This window comes from Aquarana catesbeiana, linkage group LG01 (genome assembly GCF_042186555.1).
Source record: "Aquarana catesbeiana isolate 2022-GZ linkage group LG01, ASM4218655v1, whole genome shotgun sequence".
In the NCBI taxonomy this organism is placed as follows: Eukaryota; Metazoa; Chordata; class Amphibia; order Anura; family Ranidae; genus Aquarana; species Aquarana catesbeiana.
The window spans coordinates 334,557,553-334,576,873 of record NC_133324.1 but is presented as its reverse complement, the minus strand read 5'-3'; the positions used below and the strand labels follow the sequence as shown (position 1 = coordinate 334,576,873).

At 43.8% G+C, this 19,321-nt stretch overlaps 1 protein-coding gene across 1 annotated transcript in view; it reads right to left on the bottom strand.

Moving 5' to 3' along the window:
* Positions 1 to 19,321, bottom strand: part of SUPT16H (SPT16 homolog, facilitates chromatin remodeling subunit) — a 79,293-nt gene that overhangs the window by 22,729 nt on the left and 37,243 nt on the right. The window contains exons 11-19 of the mRNA XM_073631619.1: positions 11,469 to 11,534; positions 10,886 to 10,981; positions 10,629 to 10,744; positions 8,970 to 9,123; positions 5,358 to 5,485; positions 4,710 to 4,845; positions 4,404 to 4,530; positions 3,814 to 3,932; positions 3,601 to 3,726 (exon numbers count right to left, since the gene is read on the bottom strand). Coding sequence (XP_073487720.1) covers positions 3,601 to 3,726; positions 3,814 to 3,932; positions 4,404 to 4,530; positions 4,710 to 4,845; positions 5,358 to 5,485; positions 8,970 to 9,123; positions 10,629 to 10,744; positions 10,886 to 10,981; positions 11,469 to 11,534 — 1,068 coding nt within the window. The remainder of the gene's footprint in view (positions 1 to 3,600; positions 3,727 to 3,813; positions 3,933 to 4,403; positions 4,531 to 4,709; positions 4,846 to 5,357; positions 5,486 to 8,969; positions 9,124 to 10,628; positions 10,745 to 10,885; positions 10,982 to 11,468; positions 11,535 to 19,321) is intronic.

Genomic DNA, 19,321 nt, shown 5'->3' with positions numbered 1-19,321 from the left:
ACTGGAGAAATTTCAGGGGCTGCAGTGTTGGAAACCGTTGCACCACCTGATGTCCCTGATGGCTCGCTCTGACCAGCCGCTTCAGATCTCTCAGGGGAGGATGCCATTTTAGAGATGATTTTAGGCTTTTTTGAGCTTGAAGGAGTACCTTTTGAGCCCTTTTTAGGGGTGTTTTTAATTGCCCCCTCTGAGCACAGCCCGATGCACAAATGCAGAGGTACTACCAGAAGATATTGCATTCACTGCTTGAGCAAATAATCCAGCAACTGCTGCTATTAAGGCTCAGCCTAATGCTTTTAGTAAATGTGCCAAGGGAATTGCCTGTGTCACCAACCTCTTAAATGCCCTTTTTCCTCTTGTGTCCCTCCGACAGCTGTAGCCAGCAAATAATGGAGCTTTTAAAACCTACTACTGCACTGGCCGTTGCTGCACACCAACACCGCTCTAAGCCCCGAACCCCTCCATCACATCGCGCCCCCTCTCTTTCAAAAAGAGCGGTTCCCCACGCGGTCGTGGGCCTCCGATCCGACGGGATCAGCTTGTGTAGGGGTGGATGGCAAGTAGGAGATCCGGTAATCCAACCGCCGTGCAGGGGCGGTAAAAAATGGATCGCCATCGCCGACTGTTCAGGCCCCCCCATGCAGGGAGAAGGGGGAGAGCTTTTTGAAGGTGGGGGTGTTTTTGCAAGAAATCTTACTGGAGTTCTGCGGCTGCTTGCCGGAGGAATCTGCAGCTTCTACCAAGACAGCGTAGGAAAGCATGACAAGGTACGTGCTCTGTACAGCCCCCCAGTGGTGACTTTTAGGCATGACATTTACTTTTTAATGGAGACAATTCATAATAAACTTAAAAAATTTCCTTAGAAATCTCCACTTACCTTTCCCGCCGCAGGGTTTTCTGTGGTAAAACCAACAGACCCAATCTTCACCTCTCACGGTGGGCTCTGTTTAAGAAACCTTCAGGAACTGGGCCCCTTTTTATCGGGGGATCCGCACCTCCTGGACCCGTAAAACACCCCGCCAGAAAAAACTTAAGGCTGAAAAAAACAAAAAGTACTGGATCCCAGGGTCTAGCTCTCTAGAAAGAGAAGCGTTATTAGTGGGAGGGGTTATTTAGGGAGTGGACTTCCTGTCTTGGGGTGTGCCAGTGTCCATCACCTGAAGATGGCCTATAACCCACATAGTAATTACTATGGCTCTGTGTCACAAGATGTATGATTAAGAAATTGAGCTTTTTGGCCACAACCATAAACACTACTTTTGGAGAGATGTCAACAAGGCCTAGGATGAGAAGGTACAGAGGTGGATCGCTGATCTTTTGGGGATGTGTGAGCTACAAAGGCACAAGAAATGTGGTCAAAATTGTTGGCAAGATGAATGCAGTAGGTTATCAAAAAATACTGGAGGAACATTTGCATTAAACAGCCAGGAAGCTGCGCATGAGACGTAATTGGACTTTCCAACATGACAATGATCCAAAACACAAGGCCAAGTCGACCTGTCATTGGCTACAGCAAAATAGAGTGAAGGTTCTGGAGTGGCCATCTCAGTCTTCTGACCTCAATATCATTGAGCCACTCTGGTGAGATCTCAAAACGTGCAGTTCATGCAAGACAGCCAAAGAATTTACAGGAACTGGAGGCTTTTTGCCAAGAGGAATGGGCAGCTTTACCATCTGAGAAGATAAAGAGCCTCATCCACATGATACCACAAAAGACTTCAAGCTGTCATTGACGTTAAAGGGAGCAATACACGGTATTAAAAACTGGGGTATGTAAACATTTGATCAGGGTCATTTGGGTAGTTTCTGTTGCCATTATGATTTAAAGAGTAAACACAGTTGATTGGTAATAAATGGCTTCAGCCAAACACTAACCATGAGTGAAAGAAAAGTTTATATTTTATCATCCATATTCTCTGAAAAATGGCCAAGAAATCAAATTCTGCCAGGGTAAACTTATGAGCACAACTGTAAACTATACACACACACACACACACATAACCACTATACTGATGACCTGCAAATGATCTTCTCCGTCACTTTCCAAGAAGGATTTAAATTTTACCCCTTCTCCCATAACAGCTTACATATATAACAGGTGTTTGAGGCAATCAAAAACAATGTGTGATCCATGGACACACTCTACGCTTACCATTTAGGCTACTATAATGCGAGTTTGTCAAATTATGCATAAGGACCCCGTCATATCTTTGTGGTGCATTATCGCACACACATGCATCTTGCAATAATACAGCCCTTGGCTGTATTGAATGGGATAGTACAGCACCTTCACGCATATAAAAAAAATAAAAATCAGTCATTTGTTAATGGAACTTGCTGGTGTGCTGCAGTGCGGGTGCATTGACCAGTACTGTAAAGGTGCATTGGAGAGTCATTCAAAATGAATGGCATCATAATGCACACACAGTTGCTAGTTACCGTGCATTGTGGTTACACATGATAAAAAACATGCTTTTACTGTGTGCAAGTGCAAATTAAATTTGTAATTATAAAACTACTGTGCATCCCTCTGGACGTATCTGGGGCTGCACTATAATTTACCAAGTTGACCACTACTGATGTACAGTCTGGGATATTAACCACCTCAATACAGGGCACTTACACCCCCTTCCTGCCCAAGCCATTTTTCAGTTTTCAGCGCTGTCGCACTTTGAATGACAATTGCGCGGTCATGTTACACTGCACCTTAATTAAATTTTTATCATTTTTTTCCCCACAAATAGAGCTTTCTTTTGGTGGTATTTGATCACCTCTGCGTTTTTTATTTATTGTGCTATAAACAAAAGAAGAGGGACAATTTTGAAAAAACACAATATTTTTTACTTTTTGCTATAATAAATATCCAATTTTTTTTTTTTTTTTAAACAAATTTTTTCCTCAGTTTAGGCCGATACGTATTCTTCTACATATTTTTGGTAAAAAAAAATTGCGATAAGCGTATATTGATTGGTTTGCGCAAAAGTTATAGCGTCTACAAAATAGGGGATAGATTTATAGCATTTTTATTATTTATTTATTTTTTACTAGTAATGGCGGCGATCTGCAATTTTTATTGTGACTACGATATTGCGGCGGACACATCGGACACTTTTGACACATTTTTGGGACCATTCACATTTATACAGCGATCAATGCTATAAAATTGCATTGATTACTGTGTAAATGTGACTGGCAGGGAAGGGGTTAACACTAGGGGGCGCTCGAGGGGTTAATGTATGACCTAAGGAGGTGATTCTAACTGTGGGGGGAGGGGACTGACTGGGGGAGGTGACCGATTGCTGTCCCTATGTACAAGGGACACGCCATCGGTCTCCTCTCCTCTCTGACAGGACATGGATCTGTGTTTACATGCACAGATCCACGCTCCTGCTCTGTTACCCGGCAATCGCGGGTGCCCGGCGGACATCGCGGCCGCCGGGCACGCGCACCGGCCCCCTAGTGGCTCGGGAGGGCGAGGACGTCATATGACGTCCTCCCAGAACAACAGAAGCCTCGTCCAGCCGTCATATGACGGTAGCTTAGCGGTTAAAGATGTACAAATCCAACATCTTCGTAATGACTTTAATCATCTAAACTCACTTGTTCAGCATAAAGATCATCTCGGTCATGCATGTGCTGGTGTTTTCCAAGATCTGTTGTGATCTCTCCAACTTCTGTATAGAACTGGACATCTGTATGCCTCTTCTTTCCAAACATTATGGCATTCTGTTTCACAGTCAAAAACAGTATATATTAGTAGAAGTAACCAAACTTCTGGTTACATCAAGAAAATCACTGATACACAATTGTTACCTTAAGATGAAAATGAAGTACAATAATCATCTCTCCATCACACGGCTGGAAAATTGCATGTTTGATGTTATTGTATAAAATATCCACTTTGTCCCCTCTAACAGATGTGAAGCGAAAACCTAAATAAACAATTTGTATTAGGCATAGGGGCTACACATTATTAATGACCCTTTAAATTACATGAAAAGTAGCAAGACATGTTTTCAACCAGTAGCTTCCCACCATCATCATGAAGAGAGTCATTTCAGCTGCCTTTTACTTTTTTTTTTTTAGCACCAAGTTTTCCCTCACTGCACTCTGCTTGTGGGAAGTCAAGAAATCCAAGACTTCCACTAATTCAAGCAACAGAAAGCACAGGCCAAGCACCGGAAGTGTGCAGGCAGCATACACACTGAAGGAAAGCAGCGTTTTAACACCACTGCATCTTTCGAACGATGCCAGAGAGACGAGTTTAACTTATAGGCCTACACTTGCATCCCACGAAACCTTTAACTGAACTATAACATAATGAACTTTTAACTCATGTGTTGGCGTCTGCACATCTTTGCTTGAAGTTTTATAAAAGCCTACCTCTGACAACGCATACCTACCATTTACATGGGCTTCAAGAGAGCCCTGCATTCTCTTTTGGGCAATGTTTGGCCTGATATAAAGGTCTTTCAGTTTGGGGTTGCTACGATTGAGGTTGATTACGAGAGAATCTTGCTTGACGATGCCCTATAAAGGAGCAAAAGAATCAAACAGATGCAATTAAGAGAATATATATATATATATATATATATATATATATATATATATATATATATATATATATATATATATATGTGTGTGTGTGTGTGTGTGTGTGTGTGTGTGTGTGTGTGTGTGAAATTAGGCTACTCATTTTATCCTCTCACCTCCTTCTCTTTTTCTTCTGCCTCCCGGGTCTTGTATCGTTTCTGCACTTCCTTTATTATGCGGAAAGCATTCTGTAAGTTCAGTGATGGCACAGATGTTTCACCTGGGGTCTTCATATTGGAGGCTCGATAGGTTCTGAATAAAACCAAATTTTTTCTTTACCTTCTGGTCCTTTTACGGACTTCTCTGCATTATTATTAGGCATTACAACATGGACATGATGCATTATAAGTGGGTTCTAGGCCCACGTTAGTATGTGTGTGTGTGTGTGTGTGTGTGTGTGAGTGTGCCTTAAGTCACTATGGCCTTCTATTTACCTTAATCCTGTCCCACCCAAGTCTAAGGAGTATATGTATGATTGAATGCAATATCCCTACATTGTTCCCCTAGCCATCTTCTGTTGTACCAATTTGTGAAGGGACGGGAAATTATGCTTTTGTCTGCAATACCTCATTGGCTTATATAGTTACCATCTGAGTTATGTATAGCACAATACTGTACTATCCGGAAACTATGTTAATTTTCTTTTTTGCATTGCCCTTTTACTGTCGTATGTGCAAGTATTGAAGTTGTAGCTTTTTTTTTTTTTTTTTTTTTTTTTTTTTTTAATTCTTAGAAAAAAATATTGGAAAAGAAAATTCACTTACATTTCCTTTACAAATGTGGCATCAGGGTTGGGAAATATGTTTCCTTCATTGCGCCCTAGGGCACTGCCTGGGCAGTAAAAGTTGATTCGGAGGTAAGTATAATCACCTTCAACTGACATACTGATATTCTGTGCAAAAACACAAAACATAAACAATTTCTCTCAAAGTTGTGTATAAGATTGAGACTGGTCAAAATAAAATGCACAAAGCCGTATTTTGGTAGGCACAAAATTATTATTGAGGGACACAGGAATTCTGAACAGTCAGTTTATATTGATGTCTAAAGGAGGTTACAAAGCTGGCAAAGAGAAAAAAAAAAGTAAGCCAGTCCCTGTAGAACTCCTCTGCCCAGCAAGTCTAATTTTTGAGAGCACACAATACATAGGGCTATACAGAGGGGCGGGACCTATGTCTCTTCATAGACTGGAAGAACTTTTTTCTTTACCCCCCAGGGAAAGGGGGAGGGGGAAAACAAAAAAAAAACAAAAACGGTAAAAACAGTGTGGGGTATATGAAGGTTTTTTTGATAAATGTAATATGCTGTATAAAGATCATATTTTTGTCATCATCCACTCAGGGACACATCAATTCAGAAATAGCTTTGATGCTAAAGCAGTTAAGCTGAGGGGTGGGCACAGACATCGAGCACAACATTAATTTAGGAACAATTATGCATTTCAGATGAGCCATCTGAAGGACCAATGCCCAAGTAAAGGTTGGATTAAGAGAAGCCCTTGCAAGATAAGAAAAAATTGGGACAAGCAAGTTGAGAGCAGAGAGGATTAACCTGGTGGTCAAGGCCAAGACAAAATTAAACGGTTATCTGAAGGTACAATGGGACCAATCAAAAAGCCACCAAAAAAAAAAAAAAAAAAAAAAAAGTGGAAGAAAAACACTACCCAGAGGAGAGGAAACAAGACCAAAAATGAGAGGTGCTCAAACAGAAGACTAGTAGAAAACCAGGACTATCAACCCTGAATTGGGAAGAGTGAGCAAGTGGCACCCACACAAAGGACAGTCACAGATGAGGTGTACCATGGCCCAGACTGGTGAGCGAGTACATCAAAAATCAGAAGCACGAGCAGGACGCTTCCCAAATACTCTAGAAGGAGAGACGCAAACATGAAAGGAGATACACGCAAGAAGGAAATACTAGAAGGGCATCCCCAACAAACCACAAATGGGTTGGGGGGGGCGTCAGGGTAGCATTGGGAGATGCAGCTAGACTGAATCTAGAAACAATATCGTGAAACAAAAGCCTTTGTTTATGTAATATGGAATGGATTAAGTGTCTCCTCTTATGGATCTTGGTGCGGCAGACCTATATAGATATGTAGAGAAGAGAGTGCGATAGATAGGAAAGTACACCCAAATCCACTACACTGCAACGGCAAAGACAACCTTGTGTGAAAGAAGCAGAAGGGAAAAGGAGAAGTCTTCAAAAACAGACAAGACCAAAATTAAAAGGTACCATGGAGACTAGGACTTTTGCACAAAGGCATTTACCAAGAAATAAGATAATAGATCTTTGAAAACTAGCCAAGGCCAAGATCTGCCCCTCACTAGTACTTAAAAGTTAGAACATATCACACTGAAGAAAAGCCAAAATGTGTCCCATGACATACTGTTGACGGTGAAACTAGGGATTACAGAGTCACAAACACTCCTATCCCTCAGCATGTGAGCTTCAAAAGACATGCGGTCAAAGCCAGCTACTGTAAAACAGGATTGTTCAGAGAAAATTTTGATCCCAATGAGTCATCAGGACTTCCACACAAAAGCTTGAGGATCTCCGTTTCAGGACACAAACCTGTCCAGCTTGATGTTAAATCTGGACATCATAAGATTCACAGCTGGTGCCTCCGACTACAGACAAATATCTGCAAATATTTTCTGGTGAAGTGCTGATTTCCCCAGATTTAGCTGTTGATGGCGTGGAGGAAGAGAAACAGCAGGACACTGATCTTTCAAGTGAAGAGCTTGCAGGGGGCCATGTAAGCAGAAATCTGACCACTGGATGCATGTCTGGTAAACTGTGTGCTCCCAAGTAGAATACAAAGATGCAAACTGACCATGCCAGGGCCAAGAAAGCATGCCCATCCTGGCTTGGTCAGTTTAAAATAGGAAAGCAGGAGGACTGGTGGGATCACCTGGCATTTCAAAGGATGCAACATAAATAGAACAATGCTTTTTAATACAAGTACATAGTAACACAGACACATCAGAAATATGAAATGTTGCAGTACATCATATGACGTCTGCCTTTCAGTGGGGATATCTGAATGATGCCTGCAGCTACAGTCATCATTCAGATATAATCTTTTACAGCCGGCGATTCTGTGCACCGTAAGTATAATCATAGCGGCAGTTCAGCCACTTGATCGTTCTTACACACGGCGGGAGAGGATGCCCGTGCGATCATCGAGCTGGAGAAGGAATCCGTCGGATGTTGATCATAGAGGTTTCCGGTAACCAGATGGTCCCCAGTCATCGCTATGACCTTTGGAAGCGTCAAGTTATGAAGTTACGCCCAGCCAGCTGAAGTAAACAATGCCGAGGACTCGGCTGGAAAGAAAAAAATCTTTTTTTTTTTTTATCTCAGCCTTTCCAACCTGGAGGAGGAGAGATCTGGGGTCTTCATAAAGATGACCTGTCATGCACAATTCCTATTACAAGGGAAGGGAAGTGAGTGTGTAAAAAAATAAAGGGAACAAAAAAAAAAAAAAAAAAAAAAAAAAAAAAGAAGGGTAAAGCACCCCTGACCCTGCGCACAGAAGCGAACGCATACATAAGACACACCCCCCATATATAAATAGCGTTCAAATCACAAATGTGAGGTATTGCCACGTGCGTTGAAGAGCAACAATTCTAGCCGAGGACCTCCTCTGTAACTGAATTGCTAACATGTAAAAAAAAAAACTTAAAGCATCACCCATGGAGATATGTACGTACCAAAGTTTGGCGCCATTCCACAAGCGTGCGCAATGTTAAAGCGTGACATGTTAGGCATCTATTTACTCGGCGTAACATCTTTCACATTATACAAAAATATTGTGCTAACTTTACTGTTTTGTTATTTTTTAATTAAACTCCCCCGCCCCAAAAAAAAAAAAAAAAAAAAAAAAAACACGTTTGAAAAATTGTTGCGCAAATACCATGTGATATAAAAAGTTGCAGTGACCACCATTTTAATCCCAAGGGTCCCTACTAAAAAAACATATGTTCGGGGGTTCTGAGTGATTTTCTAGCAAAAAAAAAATACCAATTTAAACTTGTAAGTACAAAATAAAAAAAAAAAATTAAAAAAAACACATTATTTAATTTGTAAATCATTTTGCAATAGTTTGTACCAGATTCATAATTTCAGCATCATTTTAAACACAAATAATAGATTGACATTTTAAACTACCATTAACAATTTTTTAGTTTTTGCAAAATAATATAAAATAAAGCCTTGTTTGTCCTAACAATACTGTACATGTATTACTTTATCTAGTAATGCAAAAGTTATTGTAGAACTGGTTTGCAGCAAAAATGTAAAAAGTGCTCTGGTCCACTGGGGATGTACAGGTGTGAAAGGTGAAGTGAAGTAGACTTGGGCAAAATTCTTACCTTTATGGTGGCAATATGGAACGGGGTAGCAATGCCAAAAACAGGCATAATTACAGTCTCGTACTTCTTATCTATATAAAGTTTCATCTCCCGGATCTCTGATTCCTTTGGCATTTGAGAAGGGTTTTTGTAAGAAACATTAGACTTGCGTGCTCTAGCAGAACAGGAAAAAAAATGAAATTTAAAAAGTTATTTTGCTTTAGTAAAAAATAAGATTTGTGCTCATCATAAAATCTATATCTAATCCATTAAGGCACACAGGAATTTATATAAAAGCGAGTTACACCACCTGCAGGCGGTTTGGACACAAAAATAGCAAGCCAGCCGCTGTAAAACCCCATTCTCTATCTAGAATGCCTCAAGCTTCGTGTAAAAGCAGTACTAAGGGACCCATGTCCCTGAAGGACAGCAAGAAAAAAAAATTGCTAAAATCCTATTTTCTCTGTCGTCTATTGGGGGGACACAGGAACTTGGACACAGTCAGGCCATCCAAAGGTTGTCCAACTGAGGGATGGGCAACAGTCATTTGCAGGCCCATAAAAAGGGGACTCAGAACTACCTGAAAGGCCAATATCCCCCAGTGACTCAACTCATAGGAAACGCTGAGCCTAAATAAGCAATAGGTTGTATAAAAAAAAAAAAAAACCAGGGCAAGACCCCAGAGGGAATCCGACAAAAAAAAGGTCCACAAGAGAATATCAACAAAGATTGCATTTCCACACCTTAGGATTCAGGGAAGGAATGTTGCATGTTAAAAATAAGACAGCTTGGCCAGGCAACAAATTTCACAAAACGAGAAACCCAACGAAGTGAGTTAACCCAATTAAAATATTCCATAATGATAGCTATGTGTCTCCTGAAACTGGTAGATTACCATAGGATACCATAAGGATACCATAAAGTCAGACTGAGTGAAAAAGTGGGAAGAGTGCACAAAAGTTAATCAGGTCTCACCAATGCCTACAAAATTACTGTAAGCCCCACATGGGTTGTTTTCAAGAGAGGTGCTCCCCTACAGGATGAACAGCACCACTCAACCCAATAGATGACATCTGCACTCTGATCCTCAGCTCGGACTCAAAACCAGTGGTGACCATAATGTGAAGAGAACATCTATGGTGTAAACAGTGAGGTAGCTCTTAGTGCTTCAGCCTGACCATTCTTACGCCCTAAGCGAGTATTCAGTGACTATAGACCTTCAATGCACTCCGAGACTAGCAGTACACTCAGGTTTGGGAAAATGCCACAATGCAGAGCTCAGTGCTCTTTGGTCACAATCACATTCCAGGTTAGCCCTACCAAGTCTAGTCAGGTGGGGTCTGGGTATGGCCCCCAAAGCTAGTTCTGCAGAAATACTGTTGTGTCAGCAAGAAATCTTAAGTCACTAAAAAAAGAATTCCACTATGCAAAAGCAGATAGCAAAAAAATATTATTTTGCAGGGATAAAGAAAAAGGTGTCCAACCTCCTAAGACACTAGCAGAAAACTGAGGCATGCTGGATAGAGGGGTTATACAAGGCCTAGCTTATAATTCTTCTCTATATGCCAGACTCTAAACCTCCTGCAGGCAGCTGAATAACCAATTCCCGTGCACCTCAGCAGAAGAAACTGTATTTGAATACTGTACTGGCAAGTACATTTACAAAACCAAGATACCCACTTCATTGTCTGCTGTTCTCCCTTCTGCTCTGTTAACCTCCTCTTTGCTTCCTCATTTAACTGGGCTGCAAGTTCTTTTTGATGGGTGCGTCTTTTCTCCTCTGCTGTCATTTCATTCTACAAAATATATAAGCTGGATGAACAATGACATCAACGAAACAGAAAGATCAATACGAGACAAAAAAGTATAAAGGTGAAAGAAAAATTTGCTACTGCATCCACTACCCAACAGATTAGATTCCCTTATCTAGAACATACTCTGGTCCTTTCCGTGATTAATGCAGCAGATCTGGCTCCTCTGCCTAAGAGATCCTCCGCTTCATCGTTCTCTTCCTCCTCCTCCTCCTCTTCATTCTGTTGAAAGATCAGATTTCCTATTTATTGCTATGATGACAAAAGATCAACCTACACAACTTGTCTATTAACTTCAAAGAACAATTTAGGTAAACATTTATATAATACCGGATATGTAAAAAGCACTCAAAACGGCAATTTGTATACAAGCCAAAATAAAAAGGAAGCTCCAAACCCCTCCGTATAAAATTATTCCTTAATTCTATTTAGTTTCATGGAGTGAACAGAGCTGATAACATGGTAGGTAAAAAAACGTAATGTTTAAGAACGAAATATAACCGACAACAAAAACCTGAGATAATGACAATTTAACTTCAGATGTTTGCGAAAGGTATGGCTTTTGAGGTTACAGTAGTGCTAAGGAGACAGCATTTCAGAAATGTATCAATATATCAAACTGCAAAAGAGGTTGTTTTGTACATTAATGTAGTGTTACATTACCAGTATAGATATAAGGGTTCAGGCTACAGCGGAACTTTACACTCACCTTTAGGAAGATGCCCACATTCTTCACTTTCTTCTTAACACTGGTAAGAACAGATGCTGGTCCCTCCTAAAACAAAAAACAAAACACTGGCTCAGTCTTTTTAAAAAAAAAAAAAAAATGTATGTATATTTTTTTAATTACACACAGGAGTACACAGCAGGTAAGTATTGAATATGTCACCATTTTTCTAGGTAAATATATTTCTAAAGGAGCTATTGACATGAAACGTTCACCACAAGTTGGTAACAACCCGTGCAATTCATACATAAAGAGACCAAAACAAATAAGCTCAGAAATTAAGTTATGTGTAATAAAATAGAATGACACCGCTGGAAAAGTATTGAACACATGAAGAAAGGGAGGTGCGGGTGGGCGTGGCTAGATGTGAAGCAGGAAGGATGTGCAGTAACTGACCTTCGCTTCTACTTTATCCTTAGGGGCACCCTGACAATGCAGATTGTGCTTTCTTCCACAGATATCAGTGGCTAAGCAGTCCCCTTACCGATCAACATAATCCTTGATCCTCTGGATGGCTCCTGGGAAGCGGAAAAACTGCAAAATATGCGTCGCCTCAGGTCGGCACCTCTCCTGCAGCGGCCATCTTGATCACGCGCTCTGCCTCCTCATTCTCCTCCAGAGTGACGGCGGGCACTCAGACGGCACCTGCAGGCATGGGGGACAGGGAGCACTCTTTGGCAGACCCGATGGCTGTTATAAACTCACTTAGAAACTTTAACCTCCAAGATCGACACAGTGACCATGAAGGTCAGTCTCAGATACAATATGGATACATTTCGCTTCGGGCTGTCCAAGGCGAATCCCACATTTTTCAGGTGGAGGACACGGTTCACACTGACTGCAAAAACAGGTACAATCTCTTTACGAAAAAAAAATAGTAGATATGGAGAACAGGCTCCGTCGCAATAATTTTCAGGTGGTGGGGCTCCCTGAAAGGACTGAGGGTGCCAAACCTGTGGAATTCGCTGAAGGGTTCCTCTCCACGCTGCTAGGCCTAAAAGATCTCCCTGCTACGTTCATGGTGGAGCAAGCTCACAGGGTCCCCACTACACTGCCTATACCCGGAGCCCCACCTTGACCCTTTCTGATAAAGGTCCTGAATTAGCGAGACAGGGACAGGCTGCTGGCAGCCGCCAGAAGTGTGCCTGAGCTAACCTTTGCAAACACCAGAATTTCGCTGTATCCAGATTATTCCCCTGAAGTGCAGCAGCATCGACGCTCCTTCACAGAGATCCAGAAACAGCTCCGAGAGAATGGGTTAAAATACAGCCACCTGTACCCCAGCAAGCTCAGAATTGTTGATGGTTCTGACACTCCTGCAGCCGCAGACTCCTGGCATGACTCTAACCACCTTAGCGGATTACAATTCTGACTGTTGCAGCTATTCTTGGGAACATGATCCTGATAATTATCACATGCTTCAGAAGGAGCACCTTTTCTTCACGGCACAATGTTACTTTGATCCCTGTTTCTTTACCCCCTCATTGTTGAACTGAGCCAGGTACTGTTGGAGACTCCCCTGGCACCATCCTCGCGTGCAAGGCTTCACAAAGTCAGAGACATGAAGTCTACAATTTTTTTGGCAAGTTCTGCAAGTAAACCCTGCATCTTTTTTTCCCTTTCATTTTTTTTGTTCGTGGTTTTGATTTTTTTTTTTTTTTCAAACCGTGCAAGGGTAGGGAGTTTTTGTTTTTTTTTTTACTGTATAGTGGGTATTTTCTGTTGCTACAATGCTGTGTATGCTTTTATTGCTGCTTATGATTGTGTTGTATCATTGGCTCAAACAGGTGACAAATTTCTTAATATATAGTGTACTGATGGCTGGTGTGATGGCCCTGTTCTGGATTTGCTCCCCCTATCATTCCATGATGGCCAACACCGCTAAAGATTCTCTGATCATTCGGTCATGGAATGTTAGGGGACTCAATTCCAAATACAAGCGATCGCTGTTTCAATATCTGAAACACAACCCACATATAGTACTATTACTATAGACCCATTTGATGGGAAGTAGAATAATGGCTCTAAAAAAAAAAAAAAAAAAAAAAAAAAGTGGGTGCAGAGGGTGTTTCATGCGATATACATCAGTAAGAACTTACCGTGCACAATTCATGATTTTCATCTGGACCCCAAGGGGAAATTTGTGATGCTAGTGTTAAGTATGTAACAGGAAGTATATCATAGTGAATGTTTATTTACCTCCTCCCAGTCAGATACAGCCCCTATACTCATGGTTGGAGAAGATGGCTCTGCATTATCCTGCACAAATTTTATTCTTGGGTGACTTTAATGCCACCCTATCACGTGAACTAGACAGGGCAACACCCCCTATCAACTTTAACTCTGATTTGGGCACAAGCTGCAGACCTTACTGAGGTGTGGAGATGGTTGCATCCTTTAGAACAGAACTTATTACTGCTTTTCCACCACCTTCAAGACTTCTTTACGTATAGATCTGGCTTTTGCGAACACAGCCCTTCTTAGTTAGGTCCATGAGACGTGTTATCTCCCCTCTGGCCTGATTATAACCCACTCAAACTGACCAAGAACCCAGAGGTTGCACAACCACACCCTTTGGCGACTGCAACCTCATTGGATAAACCATGAATCAGTTCAAGAGCACATTCCCCTTCAACTGTGGGAGTATTGGCTAAATAATGCAGAGTCAGCCTCCCCTGAGATGCTCTGGGATGTGTTCAAGACTCATAGAAGGGGGCAGTACATTTCTGCTGTGGCAGCTGTGAGGGCAGAGCAAAGTGATATCATCTCCTCATTGCAGACAACAGTTGACCATGCCATAACCCAATACTCCTCCTCTCCAACTGTCACAAATTTTGATCATCTCTCCACACTCAGACGTGAATTACATCTCATGAGCGTGGTAGACTTGGCATACAAACTTGCAGGCAGGAATATTTTGAGTTTGGGGACAAGAACAATAAATTGTTGGCGCTACTGGCACAACAGACCTCTCACAGTTGTCTCCGAAATCCTCACTGCGGGCGGTAATGTGTTTGTTTCTCAGGAAATCCTGACTGAATTCACTAGTTTTCTACACAATTATACACCTCGTCGTTACCACCTGCCTTTGACCCCACGTCTATGACCACTGTCTTAGATACCCTAGTAACACTCGCCACACAGTCCTTCATGGTGGGTAAGGCCCTGACGGCTTGCCTATAGAATTCTATAGGAATCACATTAAATTACTTACTCCTAGGCTGGCTGAGTTGTACAAGTCCTGTTTACTCTCTGCCCCCCCCCCCCCCCCCACGAGGGAGGCCCATATTATACTTATACCCAAACCTAACTAGGATTCTAAGCTGTGTGCTTCATATAGACAAATACACTTCTCAATTGTGACTAGGGATTAGGGCTGCTGAAATTAATCGCAGCATCGATGCATCGCGATTCGGGTGTCCCCGATGCGGCATCGATGCATGCGACCCGAAAAATCGATGTCTGGCCCCGCCCCCTCCCGGGAGAGCGCTCCGTGCATAAAGCTGTTTTTAGTGTGTATATTCCGGTCATGTGATTCTCAGCCGCGCCTCCCTCCTCTCAGTCTCTCCTGGTGTCAGCTCCGCCCACTGACTGGAGCTATCAGGTCAGAAGAGAGGCGGGCGGGGCTGACATCAGGAGAGACGTGAGAGGAGGGAGGCGCGGCTGAGAGTCACATGACCGGAATATACACACACTAATAACAACTTTATGCACGGAGCGCTCTCCCGGGAGAATTCACTGCTGACCTGAGATGCGACAACCGGCGGAACACCGGCCGCACGAATGGAGATCGGGGGGGAGATGGTGAGCAGGCAGATCGCCCTGCTCATTACAGGCTGCCACCGGCAGAGCAGCATGTAAGTACAGAGGAGGGGGGGGGGGGGGGGGCGCGCTGTGACACAAGTCCATATCATAGAATTGTCTTCTATGTGCCTTCATCACACCACAACTCTGCATTATTGTCCGCAGTCTGTGACCATCTCCTGTGCCATGTCCGCAGTGTCTGTCTGGACAAGACTGAACCCATAACACCACGGTCTTTTAATAGTCCGGTCTCAATAGCCAGGCCATCAAATTCAGCAACCGTAAAGAAGGATGGAATATGAGCCCTTGAGACAACAGGTCTAGGTGGCAAGGAAGGACCAACGGGTCCCCTACTGCCAATATCACAATCTCCGAGTACCATGATCTCCTGGGCCATTAAGATCACCGGCTTCCGTTCCTCCCATATTCTGCGAAGTGCGGCAGAATCTGGATCGGAGGAAAGGCATATATCAGAGAATACTGATCCCAAGGAACCACTAATGCGTCTATCCCGACAGCAAACGGATCCTTGGTTCTGGATACAAACCTGTCCAGTTTGGCATTGAATCTGGATGCCAGCAGATCCACATCTGGGGTCCCCCAGTATTGGCAGATCTGAAGAAAAACCTCGGGATGCAGGGACCATTCCCCTGGTAACAATTTCTGGTGACTCAGGAAATCCGCCTGCCAATTGTCCACCCCCGGGATAAACACTGCCGACAGAAACGGCACGTTTTTCTGCCCAGGTTAGTATATGATTTACCTCTTTGGGCTGCCTGACTCCTGGTACCTCCCTCGTGGTTGATATACGCCACTACTGTGGAGTTGTCGGACTGAACTCTGACAGGAAAAACCCCGCAATCTGGACGTCCAAAATCGCAGGGCCAGACGAGCTGCCCGGATCTCCAATAGATTGATGGGCAGAGTCCTTTCTGTCTGGGACCACACTCCCTGAACAGATGCTTCCTCTAGGACTGCTCCCCAGCCGAGAAGACTGGCGTCCGTGGTCACCACCTTCCAGGCCACTGGTGGGAACGACTTCCCTCTTCTTAAGTTGCTGGTTCTGAACCACCAAGAGAGGTTCCATAGAATCTGTGGAGATAGAACCATAGGTTGATCCAAGGTTTGAGCAGACTTGTCCCAGGCTTTCAGGATACTGCTCTGGAACACTCTGGAGTGGAACTGTGCATATGGCAATGCGCTGAAAGATGACACCATCTTGCCAAATAACCTCATGCACAGCCGAACAGAAGGTGTTGGTTCTTTTTTCACCTTCTGTACAAGTTCCACTATGGAGGCGACCTTTAAGGGCAGAAGAAACACTCTTTCTTGGGCGGTGTCCCAGACCAGACCCAGATACACCAAGGCTTGGGTCGGACAAAGAGCTGACTTGTCCAAATTTAGTACCCAACCTAGGCGTTGTAAAAACCGTACTGTTCTTGACACGTTTAGAACTAGTATAGGGCGAGTACATTCCCTTAGAAGTAGATCGTCCAGATATCCTATTATGGAGACTCCTTGAGATCTTAGGGAAGCCAACACTGGGGCCAGAATCTTTGTGAAGACCCTGGGGACCGTGGCTAGACCGAAAGGCAGTGCCACAAACTGGAAATGACTGTCCTCTACAGCGAAGCGCAAGAACCTTTGGTGTAGACAGAAGATCGGCACATGAAGGTACACATCCTTGATATCTATGGATGCTAAATAGTCTCCCTTTCTCAGGGACCTTATTACTGAACGAACCGACTCCATGCAGAAAGATCGGACGTCTACAAAGAAGTTGAGAGCCTTGAGGTCCAAAATGGGCCTTACTTCCCCATTTGGTTTCGGCACGGTGAATAGGTTTGAGTAAAACCCCTTGAATTTTTCCTCGTGCGGGACCCTTACAATTACTCCCTGGCTCGGCAGATGGTGTAAAGCTAGAAAGGCATCCTTTTTTCTCTGGATCCGCTGGGACCCTTGAGTGTAGAAAGCGGTTCGGGGGAACCTCCCGAAACTCTATTCTGTAACCATTTTTTACAGTGGAAATGACCCATCTGTCTTGAACCAGTTCTTCCCAGGCTTTCTCAAACAACCAAATCCTGCCCCCCACCCGCGAGAGCGCCTTCACAAGGTAGACTTGGAGTTGGGCTTGGGTGGCTTTTGGGTCCAGGGTTTTTTAAACCCAGACAGCTGAGGCCGTCGATACCGCTTAGGGGAAGAGGCACCAGGCCCTGGGGGATTAGGAATTTTATAGGAGGGCTGCTTCCCCTTCTTTTTAATAGGAAGCAGAGCGCTCTTTCCTCCAGAGATCTTTTGGATGTATTTATCCAGATCTTCGCCAAATAGGCGCCCTCCATGAAATGGAAAAGCAGCAAGTAGCCTTTTACATGGCGTCTCAGCAGACCAGTTCTTTAGCCACAATACTCTGCGCATATGAACTGATAGTAACGCAAAACGAGACATCTGTTGGATTGAATCCTTTAAATCGTCTACCGCAAAACACAAGGCATGAGGGATCTCTGATAGCTCCTCGGCAGATTCCTCCTGGCAAGGTATGTTCTTCACTAACCTTTCAAAGCAATCCTTTAGGGATTGACAAATCCCAATGGCTGCAACAGCAGGCTGAACGGCTGCACTGGCAACCGAGAAGGAGGCCTTTAATAAGGACTCTAGCTTTTTATCAGCCGGATCCTTGAAAACCTGGGCATTATCCACTGGACAGGTTAAATTTTTATTTACAGAAGATATGGCAGCATCTACCAAAGGTGTGCTCCATTTCTTCCTGAACTTTTCCTCCGTAGGGTATAAAATAGAAAACCTTTTGGGAGGTAAGTATATTGTCAGGATGCTCCCAGTCCGCATAAATCCCCTGCTCCAGTAACGGATGCAAGGGAAAGGCTTGGGAAATTTGTTTAGGTCGCAAAGATCCCAGAGTAGAACAGGAGAGTGCAGACTCCTGAACCGGGGGTAACTTAAAACCAATTCGTACCATCTCCAGTAGAGATTGGATAAATAATTTCTGGCAATGGGAGGCTGAAATTGGCTCTTTAGAGCCAGAGTCCTCAGCCGAGGAATCTTCAGCCTTTCCTACCTCTTGGTCCTTTATGACCACCTCCTCCGGATTTCCTCTGCCCATTCTGGTTCCAGGTCACCTGGACCCATCTGGCTATAAGAGTCCTGGGGCTCTAGCGACTCACCACTTGGCTCAGGGGAGGGAGATCTATTACCCTTCCTTCCCCCTTGTGTTACAGAGGCAATCATGCCAGCTATTTTGCCTTCAAGACCCGCTAAGGCAGATGCCAAATCATCCTTTGTAACATAAGCTGAGGCAGGTACATTGGTAGTGGCCACTATGCCTGACAAGTGCAATGGCTCAGCCAGGTCAGAAGCCGCAAGTCCTTCAGTAGAGACTGAGGCTGCATCAATATGGGGTTGGTCTCCTGTTTTTTGTGGAGGGACTCTTACCCCTGGGCTTGCCTTGTTCCCTGTTCCTCGTTTTTTGGAAGACATTGCTTACACATGAGAAATAATAAGGAGTACTCCCCACAAACTACAACCAGTCTTTAACCTGTCACCGTAGTGTCCAAGACCATCAGACTCACGTGCCCACCATTCGCTCTGCCTCCTCCATGCGCACTCCAGGAGCTCCATGCCTATAAGCCCTAACATGGAAGCGAGCGCATCAGTGGCCGGCGATCCGCCCACCGCATGCGCCGTCCAGACACGCGGCGCCATGACGTGGACAGTAGCAGCGCACTGACACGCCGGCGGCGCACACGCGGTGGACACGCGGCGCGCATGCACACTCGCATGCCAATTTAAAAAATGCACGCCAACCGGCCCTCTGTAACCCCGGATCAAGGCTTATACTGGCAGTTTTAAAAAACAAAAAGGGGGAAATACATATATCTCTATATATAAAAGGACCCCAAAGGGGAGTACTCACCATCCCAAGCAGCAGGGCCTGTCTTGCCAGGCCCAATCTTCCCCCATCACAGCAGGTAGCGCCTCTAAGAACCTTCAGGGACCCCATATATTGGGGTCCTCAC